The sequence below is a fragment of the Berghia stephanieae genome, chromosome 2 (genome assembly GCF_034508935.2).
Source record: "Berghia stephanieae isolate SIO BIC M18660-M18661 chromosome 2, UCSD_Bste_1.3, whole genome shotgun sequence".
Taxonomy (NCBI): Eukaryota; Metazoa; Mollusca; class Gastropoda; order Nudibranchia; family Aeolidiidae; genus Berghia; species Berghia stephanieae.
Genome location: NC_088361.1, coordinates 11,537,981 through 11,556,288, shown reverse-complemented (window position 1 = coordinate 11,556,288; position 18,308 = coordinate 11,537,981). Strand labels below are relative to the sequence as shown.

Genomic DNA, 18,308 nt, shown 5'->3' with positions numbered 1-18,308 from the left:
TTTTTGTTTATTACTTTTTACAGTTGACAGCATCTAGCAGCTTAGTATCACAAGGATTACTGCTAGGGCTGGGGCAAAACCAAGTAATCTCATTGCAGGACGAGACAGAAAGCTTTATAGAAATGGAAAACAGATATAGGAAATAAAAGGCACAGCAAGAGTGACCACCCAGGCTTATCATGGGAGTTGTAAGTACCCCGACCCAATTTTCTGTTCCAATTATTCCTTGAAAGGTTACAACAATTCAAGTAATTTGAAGGGTAAATTGGCAATGTTATCATATCAATAATAACTCTTTATTAATCATTGGTTATATTGATATGTTGTATCTGTAATTATATAAATTCCAACAAAAATTCCCGCAAATATTGGTCTGTTTGATACTTGCCACTGTAAAAACATTAACAAACATAATACATTTCAAGCATTAGGAATAATTTATACTAACAGTCAACATGTACAGTAATACAGAATACTAAGATAATAATGATGATAAAAATTAATTTAATACTAATAATATTAATAATAATAATAATAATAATAATAATAATAATAATAATAATAATAATAATAATAATAATAATGATGATGATTATGAGAACGATAAAAAAAGCTAATAAGGAAAAGAAGCAGATCCAACTGCAATCTGTTCAGAGACAAAAAGTACGAATTTGGAATAAACGAGCCAACAGGCCATGGAGATAAAATAAAAAGAGGTCAAATTCCACGTAGATCAGAAGTAGGTCCAAGGGTGATACATCTTTGAAGCTAGCCTGAAGCCACCTAGTACTAGTTGTCTGCCAAAAGGGTTTAAATTCAGATGGTAACAAGAAAATATCAAAAACCTAAAATAGGCATATAAAGGGGAGATAATTTACAAGTTTTAAAAAACCCATCTCTTACAAAAGTATAAATACCCAACTGAATGTTTCCCTCCGAGCAAAATACTTCAGGAATTTGTTGTTTCTCGCTGTTTTTAAGGATTTTATGGCACTTGCGATACATTTAGGTCAAGTCAGCACCAGTGAAAAGGAAGGAAAAAAATGTCAAGATTTACAATTAAAAGCATGCGAGAAAATGTAAGACAAAGGGGAATGGCTCAAATAGGGAACAGCCAAAGTAGTAGTAGATTCCAAGAGCAAACAATCAGTGTATTTAGTTTGAGATCACCTAACATTCTCATTCAGACAGAAGCACAGGATATCCTACCAAGAGAAATAAACTCAAATGTTTACGAGCCATAATATAAAACAAACAAAAATTATATACCAGTATATAACAGATGATTCTCAAGGGAAAAAAAATCACCATCTCCCAAAACTCAAACTACACATTTGACTATTTCCCTCCCATCCAAGGATTCCAGTCAGGGCAAAACCCAAGTAATCTCGTTCAAAGACAAAGACAGAAAGCAAGTTGGAAAACAGATATAGTGCGGATAGAAGACACAGTAAGTGTCTCCCTGTCCACTATGGACCCTGTCCAGGGCCCAGGCATATCCAGTTGATCCCATTCAAAGGACACAAAGCTACATGGAAAGGACACATGATACACAGGGACAGAAGAGACTGGTGAAGTCAACATAATAGATGACATATATGGAGAAATAGCGAAAATGATAAATATTATGTGGAGAATTAACTAAATATTGCCGTTTTCAAACAAAAACGAGTGTGAAACCGGCAGAATGAGATTTGTTTTCATGTGTAACAAAAATAACAAAGTTAACAGCTTACTCTACATCACAGTTGAAACAAATAGGCAAGTATAAATGAGATATCTATCTAGTTGAAACAAATAGGCAAGTATAAATGAGATATCTATCTAAATAGATAAAGCGTGTAAAGCATACCATGCAGAAATCAAAGGCAGCTAATAGGGAATGAGATTAGCGGAAGAGTAGCGTCCCTTGATTGTACGTCACCGACGGAAAAGTTATTACAGAGAGAACGTCATGTTGGTTTTGCGCATGCATCTCTCGTCCTCGCTTCCGGTGAAAGTGGCTTGAGACACTTCACCGAAAGCGAGGAGGAGAGAGACGCATGCGCAAAACCAAATTGACGTTCTCTCTGTAAGGTGACGTCCAATCAAGGGATGCTTCTCTTCCGCTAATCTCATTCCCTATAAAGTGAAACATTTGAATAAATTATTTCACGCGTGGAATAAATCCTTCTTCAAAATAAAATGGTCCATAAAAATAGTTTACAATTCAACCATTCAGATTTTTTCCCTTGCTTAAAAAAATATATAAATAAATAAATACTGAGCAAAATATGATAAGAAACTAGTAGAAACTAGCAACAAGAATGTTAAGTACATTTAAATTGTATGTAAAATATATTTTCCGAGTGATCTCATAAAAAGCCATACTGGAAAAAAGGTGGTGTTTATATTTCAATTGAGCAGAAATGTTTGTTGTTGTTGCTTGTTTTACCATTTCTAAAGAAAATAAGAAGCATTTGTAGAGAACTGGTGTGGTATCCTGATAATTGTATAATCAAAACAAATGTATATATAAATATAACATATGTATACGTAATTCACCCTTCAGATCACACTCAACAAGTCCGTAACACTAGGCAGTCATCATATAAAACTGATGATAATAGTTCTGAAATATGGTACAAATCTTGATGCTTTTACATATTACAAAAACTTCATATAAATGAAATGTTTTCGAGTGAATATTCTATCAACAAACATTGGTATAACATCTTAAGCACCAATGGATTTTAGTTATCAACAACTTATTTTATCAATGCAAATTAACAATTTAAGTGATCTTTGACAATAAAAGAATGCATGTCATATTCAAAATGAAAAAAGAAATCCCCAACAAAATAAACAAATTATAAATAAAGCCCACAACCTTGTAAAATCAAATTAATACGACTGCAAAACTAATTTCACATTCTAATAAATAAAACATGTAATTGCGATGTTTACTTCCGATATAAAATATATCCTTTTCTAGAGAAGATGAACCTATGGACAACTTCAAAATTACAATATCTATCTTATAAACAAAAGGTAAAAAAAAATATATATATATAAACTTCGATATTAGTGAATAGATATCTATTGTTTAGACGTGGTCAATGTGCCTAACGAATGTTAAAGACTGACATAAATTCAGCAAGTGACACAAATATTTCAATGCTGTTCCAATTTGCCCAGACAATGACAATGTTGTTTTACGATGGTACAACAAATCGAATGTCAGATTTTAAAGTTTTGTGGTAAAGATGCCATTGGTGGTATCTAAAATGGATCAAACCATATAATATATATATACTACGCCCTTCTGCAGTGGCATTGAGAGATGCTGTCTCCTAAGCATTCCATGAAGGAATAAAGATAATCCATCAAACAAGATGTCTGATGTCAACAGGAATCACCCGTGTTGTCCAAAGTGAGCAAATTCGGGGTTAATAATCTTGCCCAAGGAAAACATGAAAGTGCTTGAATCCATGATGTTCACACAGTGCAATACCAAAACATTTCACCCCCTAAAGCGCAGGGTTTCTTATTAAATCCTCAGCAGGTTCGATGTTCAAAGAACTGCATAATCTATGTCACGTGATTACTGTGGTATGTGTAACTCATAGAAAAAAAAAAGAGGAAAGTTCTGAAAAATTAAACTCAAGCAAAAATTCAACCACATCCTGATAACAATTTGCATCACTGGAATGTATAAATTCAATGTCATGGAAAGGCAGTTTAACAACTTTAAACAACAGGTCATATCACAGTGGATGACGCTTAGGCTTTTACTTGATCGAACAAAGTGATTAAAAAAGAAAATTATTTCTTGATGTTCTTTCGAAATCATCATTGGAAAAAATAATGGTTAGTTCAAACAAATCTTAAAGAAAAGACTGAATACTGAAATAGTAAAACATGATGATTCTAATTGAAAGTTTTTATTGATTTCTGTCTCCGCCCTCAATGACCTTTTTTTAAAAAAAATGAATAGGATTAGAGACATTGATGGGTCGCACGTCGAGACAAATTTCATCAAATGTAAATGCTTACATGTTTTAGACTTCACCAGTGTAAATGTTTAAATGTAGCAAGCTCCAAAAATGTAAATATTTACATGAAGTAAGCTCCAATGTAATGTTTACATGCAGTAACCTCCGTCAATGAAATGTTTACATGTAGAAAGCTCCACAAATGTAAAAGTTTGCATGTTGTAAGCTCCACACATGTAAACGTTTACATGTAGCAAGCTCCACAAATGTAAAAGTTTGCATGTTGTAAGCTCCACACATGTAAATGTTTACATGTAGAAAGCTCCACAAATGTAAAAGTTTGCATGTAGTAAAAATCCCACATGAAATGTCTACATGTAGCAAGCTCCATACATGTAAATGTTTACATGAAGTAAGCTCCACACGTGTAAATGTTTACAGGTAGTAAGCTCCACCAATTTAATGTTTACATGTAGTAAGCTCCACCAATTCCTGGATCGGAAGCAAACAGTGACGTTTGTACTTTGACAGCTCTCTTATCATCTGGTAGGTAGTAACTGTCCTTGACCCCTTCCAACAATGACTGACTTTTATCAGAATTGACAAGGGAGACAACACAACCTCCCCAACCAGCTCCTGTCATTCTTGATCCTGTGGCTCCATGTTGTCTGTGAGAAAACAATCGTTTTATAGAGAATTGTACAATTAGGTCCACATGGCAGACCTGCCAACTTTAAAATTCGTAATTTTTAGAAGATAAAAGTTGTAGCAGCTCTGTGGTAACTTTAAAACTCAACAATTTATCCTCACAAGGATGACATTCCAAGATTTTTCTTCTAGAGAGAGGACCTACCAAAATGTCTCTGTTGTAGATCTGGAATTTAGTAATGCATTTATGTTTTTATTGTTGGCTGAAGAAGGGTTTTGAGTCTGAAACATTCCATGTTTGGTATTTTGAAGCTGTTCTAATCATTTTTGTTTATTACTTTTTACAGTCCGCAGCTTCTAGCAGCCTTTATTTTTATCTAAATTTATAACCTTTGGTTTAAAAATCCAAAATAGTAAAGTGTGAAAGATGTCACTTTATTGGCTCTAAGAACTGGTGAAAATCATACCTTGTTTTTTTGTTTTACAGGGTTTTACGGCTCTTGCGACACACTGAGGTCATTTCAGCGAGTTAAGACAATAGAATAGTCAAGAAAATTATAGATTTACAATTGAAAGCACACAAGAGAAAGTAAGACAAAGGGGAAGGGTTCAAATAGGGAACAGATATAGATTCCAAAAGCATACTATCAGTTTTCTTAGCTTGAGATCACCCAAAAGTCTCATCCAGACACAAGCACTGGTCCTGACTTCGAGGAAAACAGTCAAATTTTTACAAATCATTATATATGTAAAAGAAAAAATATTTCAGTACATAACGGAGAGATGATTTACAAGGAAAGAAAATATCATTTCCCAAAACTATACATATGACCGTTTCCCTCAAAGCCAGGCCAGGACAAAACCAAGTATTTCATTCCAAGACAAAGACAGAAAGCAAGGTGGAAAACAGATATAGGGGGATAGAAGATATAATACGCACCTCCCTGCCCACTATGGGAGGTCAGGAACCCCACCCAGAAAAAGAAATGTATGGTAAAAAGAGTATTGCACAACGCATTGGCCCTTCCCCTTCCACTTTGTTTCGTCTTTACAGAGAATGATAGGAAGACCGGGGGCAAAAATATGATTCCTATTCAAGGATCATGAGACTGAAGCCAGTGACACATGCATTTGGTAAAAACTGGATTAAAATGATTAACTCTCCCCCCCCCCCCCCCCCCCAAAAAAAAAAAAAAAAAAAAAAAAACAAACACAAAAAAAAACAACAACAAAAAACATAACCCCCTCCCCCCCCCAAAAAAAAAAGAAAACAAAACAAACCAAACAAACAAACAAAAATAAAAACAAGAAACAATAAAAAGCCCACTAAATATCCCTTACATGCATATCTCTACCAGCTTATCCAAATCAGGATGACTGCATTCGTAGAAGTCCCGACAACTGGCATGACTTGCGTTCATTAGATCTCCAAGCTGTTGAATGGCATCCTCTGGCTGGTTATCACAGATTTCTTTGTAGCGTAGAACACGCTTGGCTTCTCCATAGACGTGGATGGCTCGTTGATACAGTTTGAATGATTCGACTGGAAAATGATTTTAAAAAAATATTACCACACATTTTCTTATGCACATATATTTATTCAGAGAGATGAATTACAATAAAAATATTACTAAAACAGTGCTTCCTCCAAGAAATTGTCAAAAAGGAGGATTTTTTTTAGAAGCCCACCTAGGGGGGGGGGGGGGGGGGGGAGGTCCGGAGGAAATTTAAAAAATTGACATGCAATTAGAGCCATTTGGAGCCACTTTGGCATCAAAATTATGATTTTTTCTTGAAATTTTTTTTTCTTGAAATTTTCCGCGGATATTTCTCTTGGATTTTGACACGTGCGGATTATTCACGGATCATTAAAAATGCGGAAATCCACATAAAAGCGGAAAAGAAGAAGCACTGCTAAAAAATCAAATACACTAAAATATAACGATAAAAGGACTTCCATAAGGTCTGAGGAAAACCCAAGTCTAATCAGCAAGAGTTAACAGTGCAAAATACTTGGGTCTTAAAATCACCAACAGCTTATCATGGATCTGCCCCATTAATGTGCACTGGAATGGGGTGACTAAGGCCAGTAGGTAGGGTTGACTGTTTGTTTTTTGTTTTTAAGGGTTTTACGGCGCTTGCAACACATTTAGGTTATATCAGCGCCAGTAAAAAGGAAGAAAATGGGATAGTAAAAAGTTCTAGAATTACAATTAAAGCATCCAAGAAAAAGTAAGACAAAGGGGAACTGAGAACAAAGAGGGATCAGATGTAGATTCCAAGAGTATACCACCAATGTACTTAAGTTTGAAATCACTTACAAGTCTCATCCAGACACAAGCACAAAATCCAACAAAGAGGAACACACTCAAAAGCTTACATTATACATTCAAAATAAAAATAATAATACATAACAGAGAGAGGATTTACAAGGAAAAAAATATCATCTCCCAAAACAATAACTATGCATTTGACTGTTTTCCTCCCAGCTAGGATTCCGGCCAGTGCTAGGACAAACCAAGTAATCTCATTCCGAGACAAAGACAGAAAGCATGTTGGAAAACAGATATAAGGGGATAGAAGACACAGTATGAACCTCCCTGCCTGCTATGGGAGGTCAGGATCCCCACCCAGAGTAGGGTTGACTCTAAAACCAGCCCCCAACACGCACAAAGGAAGAGTTGATCCTAACAACACCCCTTTGGCCTTATTGTCAATAAGAAGACCATTGATGGGCACAATATATTGTATCGTAATTGGGCATGATAAAATTAAAATCATAGGTCAAATTTTGCCTATTTAAAAATTCTATTTGTCAATTCAGTGTTGAGATTGTATTCTGATAAAAACCAAGAGAAAGAGCTGCTATCTTAGGCTAAATAAATTATAATATTTACCCAAAACATCAATGAATAACCTGCTCAGCTTTTCAGCCTTAATCATCCTTTTTGAACAAGAAGTTGCTTTTAGAGAAACTATATTCTACTTTATCTACTTTGTGACCAATTCATCATTAACCCTCTCTTTACCAGCCATTTTCAGGATTTCCCCCAAAACTTCACACCCAACTCAAATATATTTTTTATCATTCAGACATAATAGTAGTAAAGATCTTGCCATACACAATTTCTTTAGCAAAACATGCTCCCCGTTCATTTTCTTTAAATTTTCTGATGTACAAAAGAAATTTGAATAAGAAAAATGTTGGTTGTATCATAACGAATGTGACGATTTTCCTATAGTTGGTAAGGAGGGGGTTAAATTCAACAATTACTAGTCCTCAAGTGGATTTAAACCTGATGACACTAATCTAAATCACACACACACAGATCTTGATTTACTGCACCTTTTAAAGTGTTTGCGCTTAAACTGGTTTGCTCCAATTCCTTTGGCGTAACATTCAAAATTTGGCAAATTTCGTCCTTTGAGTAAGGTTCCTGGTGCAACGTCTTTTCCACCAGGTGAATCATGTCATCCAGACTGAGTCCAAGCCTTTTCTGTAAATCTCCAAGACGTTTGATGCCTTTCCAGTCCATATCAGGCTGAGATGCAGCAAGGATCTTGTCGAAAAATCAAACAAAAAGAAAGATCATACAACCAATATTAAGTTGAGATTAGCCAATCTGACAACTGTATTTTGATGAAAGACATATACAGTGGAACCTCATTATAACAAGTCCGGATATAACAAGCGACTGTTATAACAAGGGTCTTTAAAATCCCTGTTTTTTTCCCCTCTTTGCCTTTAGTAAAATTTACCTGCTATAGCAGGATTTTTATGAGCCTAATTGGTTATAAAAGGGGTGCGAAGCCCACTCAATATCTGCAAATACAATGTATTAGCCTACATATTGCTCAGCTACGCCTACAGCTAAAGGCAAATGAGAGCTAGCCTCAGCCTAGTTCATGAATGCCCTGTGTGCGTGTATGTGCGAAGGCTATTTGCTACTCCATCATTTTATATGGTGATTTAAGCCATTTGTGTTATTTCCCCTGAAATTGGGCTATGAAACGGATTTTCGGCTGGTCCCATCATCAGTGTTATACACTGTTATGAATTTAAAAAAAAAAAAATAATATGAAAGAAAACCATTGGCCACCAGGGAATCATTTCACAACTGTTCCATTTTACTCACCTTTATGACTTTGGAAGATCTATCAGAAAATACGAATCTGGCACCATTAATATTCATCTACTGGATCCTTATAGATGATAAATTGAAAAAAAAAAGAAAACGCAACATTTTAAAGGAACTGAGCTATAAATATGATTATCAAAAAGATAAAATCTCTTACCTGGGTAGCAATCCTGCACTCAACAACGCGTGTATTAAATTGAGGAGTTGCTGCTTTGTTTATTTCTGCCAGGCTATTGCTGACAATAAAGGAGGCACCTGGTGGAAGTTGAACATCTGTTGTTTTCAGGGGATTGAATTCTATCAATTTGGCCTGAATGAAAACAAAGTTGACTTTAATTATTATTTCAAAATCGTTCTTCAGCAAGAAATATTTTGACAAATAAGCACCTTGAGGTTTCAACGAAAGGCGCTATAGAAATATGCTTATTATTATTATTATTATTATTATTATTATTGTTGTTATTTTTATTATTATTAATATATATTTCCAGCTCTCAATCTGGAACACTGGTCACCAAGGCAGAAATGAACCCTCTCGGGGCTTCTTGAATCACAGTGATCTGCAGTTTTTTTTTCTGTGGAAGTTTGCACCTGCATATTGCTGGATGTCATCTTTCCAACCCATTCTTGGTCTTCTTTTCCATCGTTTTCCAGTAGATCCCTTTGTTCATCTGTTGTTTGCCATTCTCGCTACACGTATTGTCCATTTCCACTTGGTTTTCTATACATATTTTCGATATCATTTTTTGAACTTTCCTCCTTTACTAGATATTTAGACTGTGCCCCATGTCAGGAAATGGTTTCAGCAGCAATGTTGCATCATCGACATTCATCTTTTCAGTGAAAATAAATCTATGCGTATTTCATCGTTTTTTGAGATTGATCGTTTCAATCAATTCCATGATTGTTATCGTAAATAGTTTTGGTGATATTGATTCTGTTATCTCATTCCTCTTTAAATAAATATTTTGTTGTTTGTTTTTGTTTTCAAGGGTTTTACGGCACTTGCAACACATTAAGGTCATATCAGCGCCAGTAAAAAGGAAGAAAATGGGATAGTAAAAAGTTCTAGAATTACAATTAAAGCACAAAAGAAAAGGTAAGACAAAGGGGAATTGGTTCAAATAGGGATCAGATGTAGATTCCAAGAGCACACCGTCAAAGTACTTAGTTTGAGATACCTAAAAGTCTCATCCAGACACAAGTACAGGTCCCAACTAAGAGGAATATATTCAAATGTTTACCAATCATATAATATAATATGTAAACTAAACATAATACAATGCGTAACAGAGAGATGATTTACAAGGAAAAAAATATCATCTCCCAAAACTACAACTATACATTCGACTGTTTCACTCCCAGCCAAGGAATTCCAGCCAGGGTCAGGACAAAACCAAGTAATCTCATTCCAAGACAACGACAGGAAACAATTGGAAAACGGGTATGGGGGGATAGAAGACACAGCATGTACCTCCCTTCCCACTATGGGAGGTCAGGATCCCCACCCAGAAATAAATATTTCTTCTGAGTGGAGCAGCATGGCTCAGCAGTATGGACTTTGCTTCGAACACGGAAGGTACCAAGTTTGACTCCTGTCTTAGCTGTGTGACCTTAAACAAGTCACCTTGTCCTAGCTCACTTTGCGGCACTACACTGAGGCTGACGCCAGGGTTATTCAATTATACCCTTAGAATAGACCCTAAAGACAAATTTCCCCTTGGAGATGAATAATTTTATCTGTTTTTTAAATACATAAATATACTCATTCAGTTGAACCAATAAACTTGATTTTTACGTTAATATAAAATTATCGAAACAAAAAACAAAAAAACAAAAAAAGAAGCAAATTAGAAATAAGACTTACTTGCCAGTCATGTATACAAATGAAATATGACTAAAACAATATTTATATTACAATATCACATCACATCTATCACAAAAACACTCAGAATTTGAAATTCTGTCATTGGGAATGTTTTCCTCTTGGTATTCAAAAAGATAAATGCAATTCTCCAGACTCATTGAATTATATTTTTTAAAAAACAAAAAAAACCCAAACCCAAACAACCTGCATTTTGTAAACTATTGTTTTATACAACTTGTCCTGAACTTCAATAACCCATCACAACATACCTCTCCCCCTCTCTTTCCCTCTGCCAACCTTCCTGTCATTACCTTTCCTTGTTGAGCTGTAAGACTAATAGCTTGGTCCATACCACCACCCTCCGTTCCGATATACCGTTCACACTTGGAACATGCCTCTGCAAGGTCAGTCTGGACAGGACAATTCAAATGATTCTATGTTAGCATTTTTTCCATCACATTTTGGGATATCTAACAATGATCTTATTCAAATTTGTGCAGTTTGAAATTTATCTTTAAAAAATAGATTTAGACATCTTGTGAAGATTATCAAAATACTTCAGCCGAAATACCAAAAATGGCTGCCACATTCAACTCTCTCAGCCCTTGAACACAAATACTCTAAATTGAGATGACTGAGTAACATTAAAATTCAGATCTCAAGAAAATTGGAGTTATGCCCCTTTCATGAGTATGCTAAGGAAATTTCACTTTAAATGAACAATGGCACTCTAGTAGTTAAAAGTCCTGAATGTGTATCATTTTGTCACCGGAGTACTGTTATGTCTTACGGAACATTTTAAGCATTAAACGTCATAAGCAACTGAATGCTACCAGAAAGAATTATCAACTAAAAACACGTTATCATTTATTATAAAATTGAGTACCTTAGACATGGGCCAGTGATTTGCCTTCAGCATAGCTAGAGCAGAGCAACACACAACAGCACTTGAACTAGATAAGCCTGCACTTGGTGGAACAGTACCGTCGACTATGGCTTTGAAACCCATTGTGATGAGACTACAGAATTTCTCTTTCATACCAAGGACACCACACAGAACATACTTGTACCAAATGGGTTTGTCTCTGGTGATGTTTATTTGCATCACATCGCAGGTAAAGTCTCTGGGATAAATGAAAGCCAAAAATAGTGTAAAATGATCCCCAAAACAAAACAATACACCCCCCCCCCCCCAAAAAAAATATATGCAAAATTTAAAAAACCCAAAAAAACAATTAAAACATCAACAAAAACTAGAAAAGTTTAAAGGAATCAACAAAAAATTAACAAAAGAATAAACTGCATAAAAAAAATATGAAACAATTCTTGACAATTGAAATATCAAAATTGAGGTATATAAGCATATTATGCGAAATACCTATGAAATTAAAAGGATGGAAAATTAAAAAAAAAAAAAAAAAAAAAAAAATCAACTTCCATCTGTACTGTAATCTAACATCCCGAAAAATGCTTAATAGAAATGCAACCATATTAACTTTAAGACAATAAACATATTAAATCATTTCGATGTTTCTGGCCTAGAAAAATTGAACCCATCTCCCCCCACCCCCAATGATAATATAATAAGAGACAGAAACAGAAACAAAAACAAGTGATAATTGTAATTAGATCAGTAACGTGTCATCTAGCATTATGTCACCAGGAGGAAATGACTTTAAAATAAAAATGACCTGATTTACGAAATCTCTGTATTTTTGGACTGTTAGAAATTGAATTCAATGCCCTCAATTATCAATTAATTTTTTGCTTTTGGTCAAAAGTGAATGAAAAAGAGAGAAGACAAAGAAAATCAACAATGTCCTCTAACAGTCCTAATAAAATCATAAATCAAAATATTAATCACAGTAAAGTGAACATATATTGTAAATGTGACAATTTTGTAAATTGGTAGCTGAGGTCTAAAATTCATAGGAATACGAAAAATTAGCAGGCTTTGATAAATCTGTAAAGATCAAAACTTACTTATGTTGTGGATCTGTATTGACAAGTGTTATGTTCCCATTCGAGTCTGGGCTCACAGCCATGATGATATCTTGTTCAATGGCCATTGGTAGCACAGCATAGCCACAGTAGTCAATGTGCTCACCTGATAAAAATGGAACAAAATTGTAAGTGAATGCCAACTCTGATCATATATATATATATATATATATCTATATATATATATATATATATATATATATATATATATATATATATATATATATATATATATATATATAATATATATATATATATATATATATATATATATATATATTAATATATATATATATATATATATATATATATATATATATATATGAGTTTTGTCCAAATTGTATTGTATTTTGTTACTGGTTTTATCCTCAAAATCCTAACAAGAATATGTTTTGTCTCCAAACTGCCTGTGCAGTGTGAAATTTAAATCAAAATTAAACGAATATAACCAAACATCCTTATGGAAAATTAATTTATTCAGTATTTCTATGACTGTCAACAATTACTTCATGACATCATGTATCTCATTTGTAAGAACTTTTAATTGCAACACCGATGACCAAAGCTCAATAAGGAAATGTTACTTATAATCTGGGAGGGGGGAGGAGAGTTTAACAACTTGTGAGACCGCCAGGTCATTTAAGCATTAGGAAAAATAAACATAAAAGATTAGCCAATCAAAATATCAAGAGCTAAGAATCCAAGAAAAGAAACAAATTAATAACTGTACATTTTCTTACAACAAAATGTACACAATCTGTATGTATTTAAACTGTTTATATAACTTTGTTTGCGATTCTCAAATATTCTCTATTACTCGATGCTTTGTGTGACCAGTGCAATTATTCATTCTATGTTTATTATATATATATATATATATATATATATATATATATATATATATATATATATATATATATATAACTTCAATACAAATAATTTCTGAGAGGATGAAGCTAAGTATTATTATTATTAACTTGACTAATTTTTTATAATGTTAATCATATTATTAACTTTATAAAAATTTTGTCAAGTTCAGGTGGAGGACAAAAGATGCCAGAAGTGATCTATCTAGGTCTATTCTGAGTCTACTTAATAAGGAACCATTCAGAACAGGCACATGATCTCTGCAGAAAGGAACACATACAACATTTCATTCCATACATTCAAGCATACCATTTCCTACGATATCAAATTTTTTACCTGTTACCAATTGAAGCTACCAAAGGTAGATCATATTAATATCTGGTGGGTGAAAAATCGTACTTCGAATACTGGTAAGTAATTGTTACAATTATATTAGTGTTAATATCTCACACCGCTTCACATCATAGAAAATGGCATAAAAAGGAACATAGCCATGAGCTGTCTCCCTCTTGTCACACCAAGAAAACAAAACATTGGGTTTTTTTGAGAATGCTCATGGGGTAATGTTCATTTTCTGCACAAAATGTGAGATTTTATGAAGGAAAATATTTTTAAAATAGATAAATAAAGAAGTAGTATTAGAATATATCTGGTTAAACAATGCGTTTCTTTACCAATTAGGTTCACACGGCCTGGTGCTCTGGCAAAAAACTCTGGATCTTCACCGAATCTCTCTTTGAACAATGATTTCAACTTGTCAAATCTGGAAAGATGTGAAAAAAATTCTATTATAATAAATAGACAGTTCTTACTTATCCGAACCAGCGAAATAGACAGTTCAAAGGTCATCTTCTTGTCCTTCAGACATCAGGAAGACTGATGGATATTTTAGCCAAGATGATTCATAAAATTAATCCTTTTTTGTAATAATAATAATAATAATAATAATAATAATAATAATAATAATAATAATAATAATAATAATAATAATAATAATAATAAGCTTACTTATAGAGTGCTTGCACTGAAGTCTCAAAGCACTTTACATAGAGAAGTTGTGCACAATTTACTAACTCAGGAACATCACAAGCGTACATACACCAATGTCACCAATAGTCAATGCTTTGTGGACCTTTGGCACGAGATGAAGTTGACTTTGAAAAATTTGGTCCCTCGTGGGGGGGCCGGGGTGGGGGGGGGGGGGGGGGAATGTAGACCCCTCGGAACTGGGAGAGAAGTCGCCATGCTTCTATACCAGCAAGAGAAGACACAGGGTTGGTGCAAACAGACTGAGATCAAGAACGTGCTTAAAGGCGGCAATACTTCATCAGTGGAAACTTTTCACCTGTCCAACTCGTATGCTCTGTACAAAGGACCTAACGAAAGAGTGAAAATGGAGGGGCTTCGTATGGGAACAAAACAGACAATGGACGATTCGGGTACAAACCCTTCGTCAGCACAACAATGAAGGGTTTGTACCCGAAACGTCCATTGTCTGTTTTGTTCCCATACGAAGCCCCTCCATTTTCACTCTTTCGTTAGTATTTTACGATCACCGGCTTCAGGCAGCCCTACCGTTTTGTACAAAGGACCTGAAACCGCAGAGCATCTGGTCAAGCGTTGTGTTGTGACGAGGCTACTAGGTGGGTTGGTGACTGTACGCAAATGCGGCAACAAATTCGCTGCCTGGATAGACTATTATAATCTTGAAGTGAGAGACCATTAGAAGCTGCTGCCTTTGGACTTGAAGGTCCTCGACTCGAACAGAAGACACAAAATTAAGTTCTTGGAAAAAGCTCTTTACTCACATTTTCTCACCGTATTCAGATGTAAAATGGCGCTTATATGACCTTAATGTGTTGCAAGCGCCGTAAAACCCTTAAAAACAAAAAACAAAACAAAACAGATGTAAAATGAGTACCTTGTTGATAAAAGCACATTCTCTCACTGCACTGTACTCAGATGTAAAATGAGTACCTAGTCAATAAAAGCATAGTCTCTGCCTAAAAATAATGCAATAGCGCCTTACATGAGTCCCGTCTTATACTACATGATAAGTCTTATTGTTGGCTTAGACCTTCTTCTAAAATGCTTTGAACACAAAATTTAGCTTAATATTTTTTTTGGTTTATTTTGAACAACAAATAAATAACAATACATATCAGAGAGATGATTTACAAGGAAAAAAATATCATCTCCCAAACTATATAATATATATTTGACTTGTTCCCTCTCAGCCAAGGACTCCGACAAGGACAAAACTATGTAATTATATTCCAAGACAAAGATAAAAAGCAAGTTGAAAACAGATATAGGGGTATAGAAGACAATAAGTGATCTCCTTGCCCCACTATGGGAGGTCAGGAACCCGACCCAGGAAAAAATAAAATAACTGAATACTGATATTTACCTCTTTGTGGCAAACATTCCAATTTCTTGGAAAACCAAGCCAATCAAAAGAGTTTTAAAATATCTCAAATGTTTTCAAATCATGTTTAAAAAAACCATAACCCTATCAATTTTGAAAATATCCTATAAAATTTAAAAAAAAAAAAAAAAGAAGAAAACTCACCTTTCTTTCTTGCTATCTGGGATAGCTAACACTGGAATGTCCTCATCCGCCATTGTGCTTCCCCTAGAACCTAAAAAAATTATATTAAAAAAAAATTAAAACTTGAGTTATCAAATTGATTACTAATCATACCCACATTAAATGACAAATGTGGACTTTCACAAAAATTCGATATCAATGGAATAAATACATTAACTTGTTGACTCTTTGGGGGCACAACAGTTTGGTTAGTAGAACACTCTATCCATAAGAAAAGTAAAGGCACCGGTATATAGATCGGCGGTGCAGTTGAGATTTTTTGGACCCCCCCCCCCCCCGCCCCATAGTGCTAAATCTCTATTTAATACTGCAGTGACTGTGATAAAATTCCACTCAATGGGTCTCTTGACGCTATCTAAAGGATTAGATAAAGTTTTATAACATCTTGTACTTTACTTAGCATATGCATATTTATCTTATCGGTCTTTGACACTATCTGAAGGAGTACATAATAGTAATATATACAGTTTTTTAATATCTTGTACTCCACTCAGCATATCTTAATTTGGAAACTGAATAGGCATTGCGTATCCATTGCTGGATGAAGCCCTTGTCCAATTTATCTTTGACTTCGTGTGCCTTTAGCCTTTAGAGAGCAGTGGCTCACTGGTGCCTGGGATCGTAAAAATACTAATGAAAAGGTGAAAATGGAAAGGCTTCAGATGGAAACAGTTTTCACCAGAAGGCTCACCATCTCCCCCTTTCGTTAGTATTTATTTGCTTTTGTGTTCTCGTGGTATGACACGCATTCAGACCAGTGGATGCCTGGTTTCAGTCCCAATTTGATTGAGCAACGCAAAGTTGAGTCCTTGAATTGAATAAAAACCCCAACTATTTACCCTAATCTCTCACTGCACTCAGGTATTGAACAGAACAGCGTTGGCTCTTTCGGAAAAAAAATAATCATAAAATGTTCTTCTTCCGTATTAATCGTTGCTGTTGACTTGGGACCATTTGTAAAGCGCATTGAACATAGTTATGTCATGGACAATTTCTCTGCAAAAACGCTTCATTCATTGATCTCACAATTACAATGAAAGCATCATAATTTTGACTAAATCTGACTGCATTAAAATGTACTTTCGAGAGGGGTCTACATCATTTTCAACGAATGCCGGTTCGCCTTCAACTGCCACATACTTTGCAGCTCCAAGTTGACGTGTCACCGCACAAAATGTTTTGTGAAAAATCTTCACAATACATTCCGTCGGTGTTCTATCTATCAAGTTTGCAGCTGCAAAAGTGTTTGTTCGATCACTATGAGCTGCGATGAGCTTACAAAAAATAAACAGATGCGTTGAAAATAAAACCAATTTAAAAACAAAACAGTATGTAAATTATGTGATGATGCAACATTACCTCACACAAACAGAAAGGAAAAAGATAAAAAGATAAGTGCCGAAGAAAACTTGCGACTGTGTTGAGTTGATCGATGATTGATTATCTTTCTTGACTTTATTCAAGTGTCACCAAGCCGTAAAAAATGATCTGTGTTCTTTTAACAGATTTATACGAACAATAACAATGCAACCAGAGATTATCCAATTTTAAATAATTCTTAATGACTACACGTCTGTCCTGAGAAGGAATACGATAGCATTAGAATTAGATAATTTAATATCCTCATGCAGTGACTTTTGGCCACGTTGTCAGTCATCAGGTCAATTTGTCCTTTAATTGACCCTTGTTGAAATATTATTACGATAATAAAGATAGATAGGTAACTTGACATTAACAGGCTTGGAAAGAGGGAAGTGGTAGTGTCTACGCAACTAACGCTCTTGTTAATGGACTGTGTCAGTAATGAGTTCAACTGTGTTAATAAATATTGGCCCGTTTACTCAAGTATATTTTGTTGCACACGATGTAAACAAAACACACGCCACGTAACCCGCAAATCGCTAGTTTATGTGCATACAAAACCATTTCAGTCACCACAACTGTTGGAAATAGTGGTAACTATCATCAAATTGGTTCGAATTCATACTTTTTACATTCAAAACAAAGCTTAACACACCATTGGTTATGTCAAATTTACCCCCCCCCTCTCTCTCTCTCTCTCTCTCTCTCTCTCTCTCTCTTTCTCTCTCTTTCTCTCTCTTTGTTACGATAGAGGGCTCTCACACACTCGCACTCACACAAAATCACACATCACACACACACACATACACACACACACACTTACACAGAATTGAAGGATA

General features: G+C 34.7%; 1 protein-coding gene across 3 annotated transcripts; it reads right to left on the bottom strand.

The window, feature by feature from the left end:
- Window positions 1-274: 274 nt before the first annotated feature.
- On the bottom strand, window positions 275-17,763 carry LOC144964310 (N-acetylgalactosamine kinase-like). 3 transcript variants are annotated; one of them, XM_078898408.1, is made up of 10 exons: window positions 17,467-17,763; window positions 16,069-16,138; window positions 14,171-14,259; window positions 12,612-12,735; window positions 11,515-11,752; window positions 10,940-11,038; window positions 8,919-9,071; window positions 7,969-8,182; window positions 5,964-6,165; window positions 275-4,642 (listed from the first exon to the last, which is right to left on the bottom strand). In XM_078898408.1, exons 2-10 carry the CDS (start codon window positions 16,119-16,121, stop codon window positions 4,441-4,443), a joined length of 1,374 nt encoding a protein of 457 aa, XP_078754534.1. In that variant the 5' UTR covers window positions 16,122-16,138; window positions 17,467-17,763; the 3' UTR covers window positions 275-4,440. The 3 variants fall into 3 exon arrangements, with proteins under 3 accessions (XP_078754534.1, XP_078754537.1, XP_078754535.1); XM_078898411.1 differs by lacking the exon at window positions 17,467-17,763 and adding an exon at window positions 17,387-17,405; XM_078898409.1 differs by lacking the exon at window positions 17,467-17,763 and adding an exon at window positions 17,188-17,270.
- Between the last annotated feature and the right edge of the window lie 545 nt (window positions 17,764-18,308).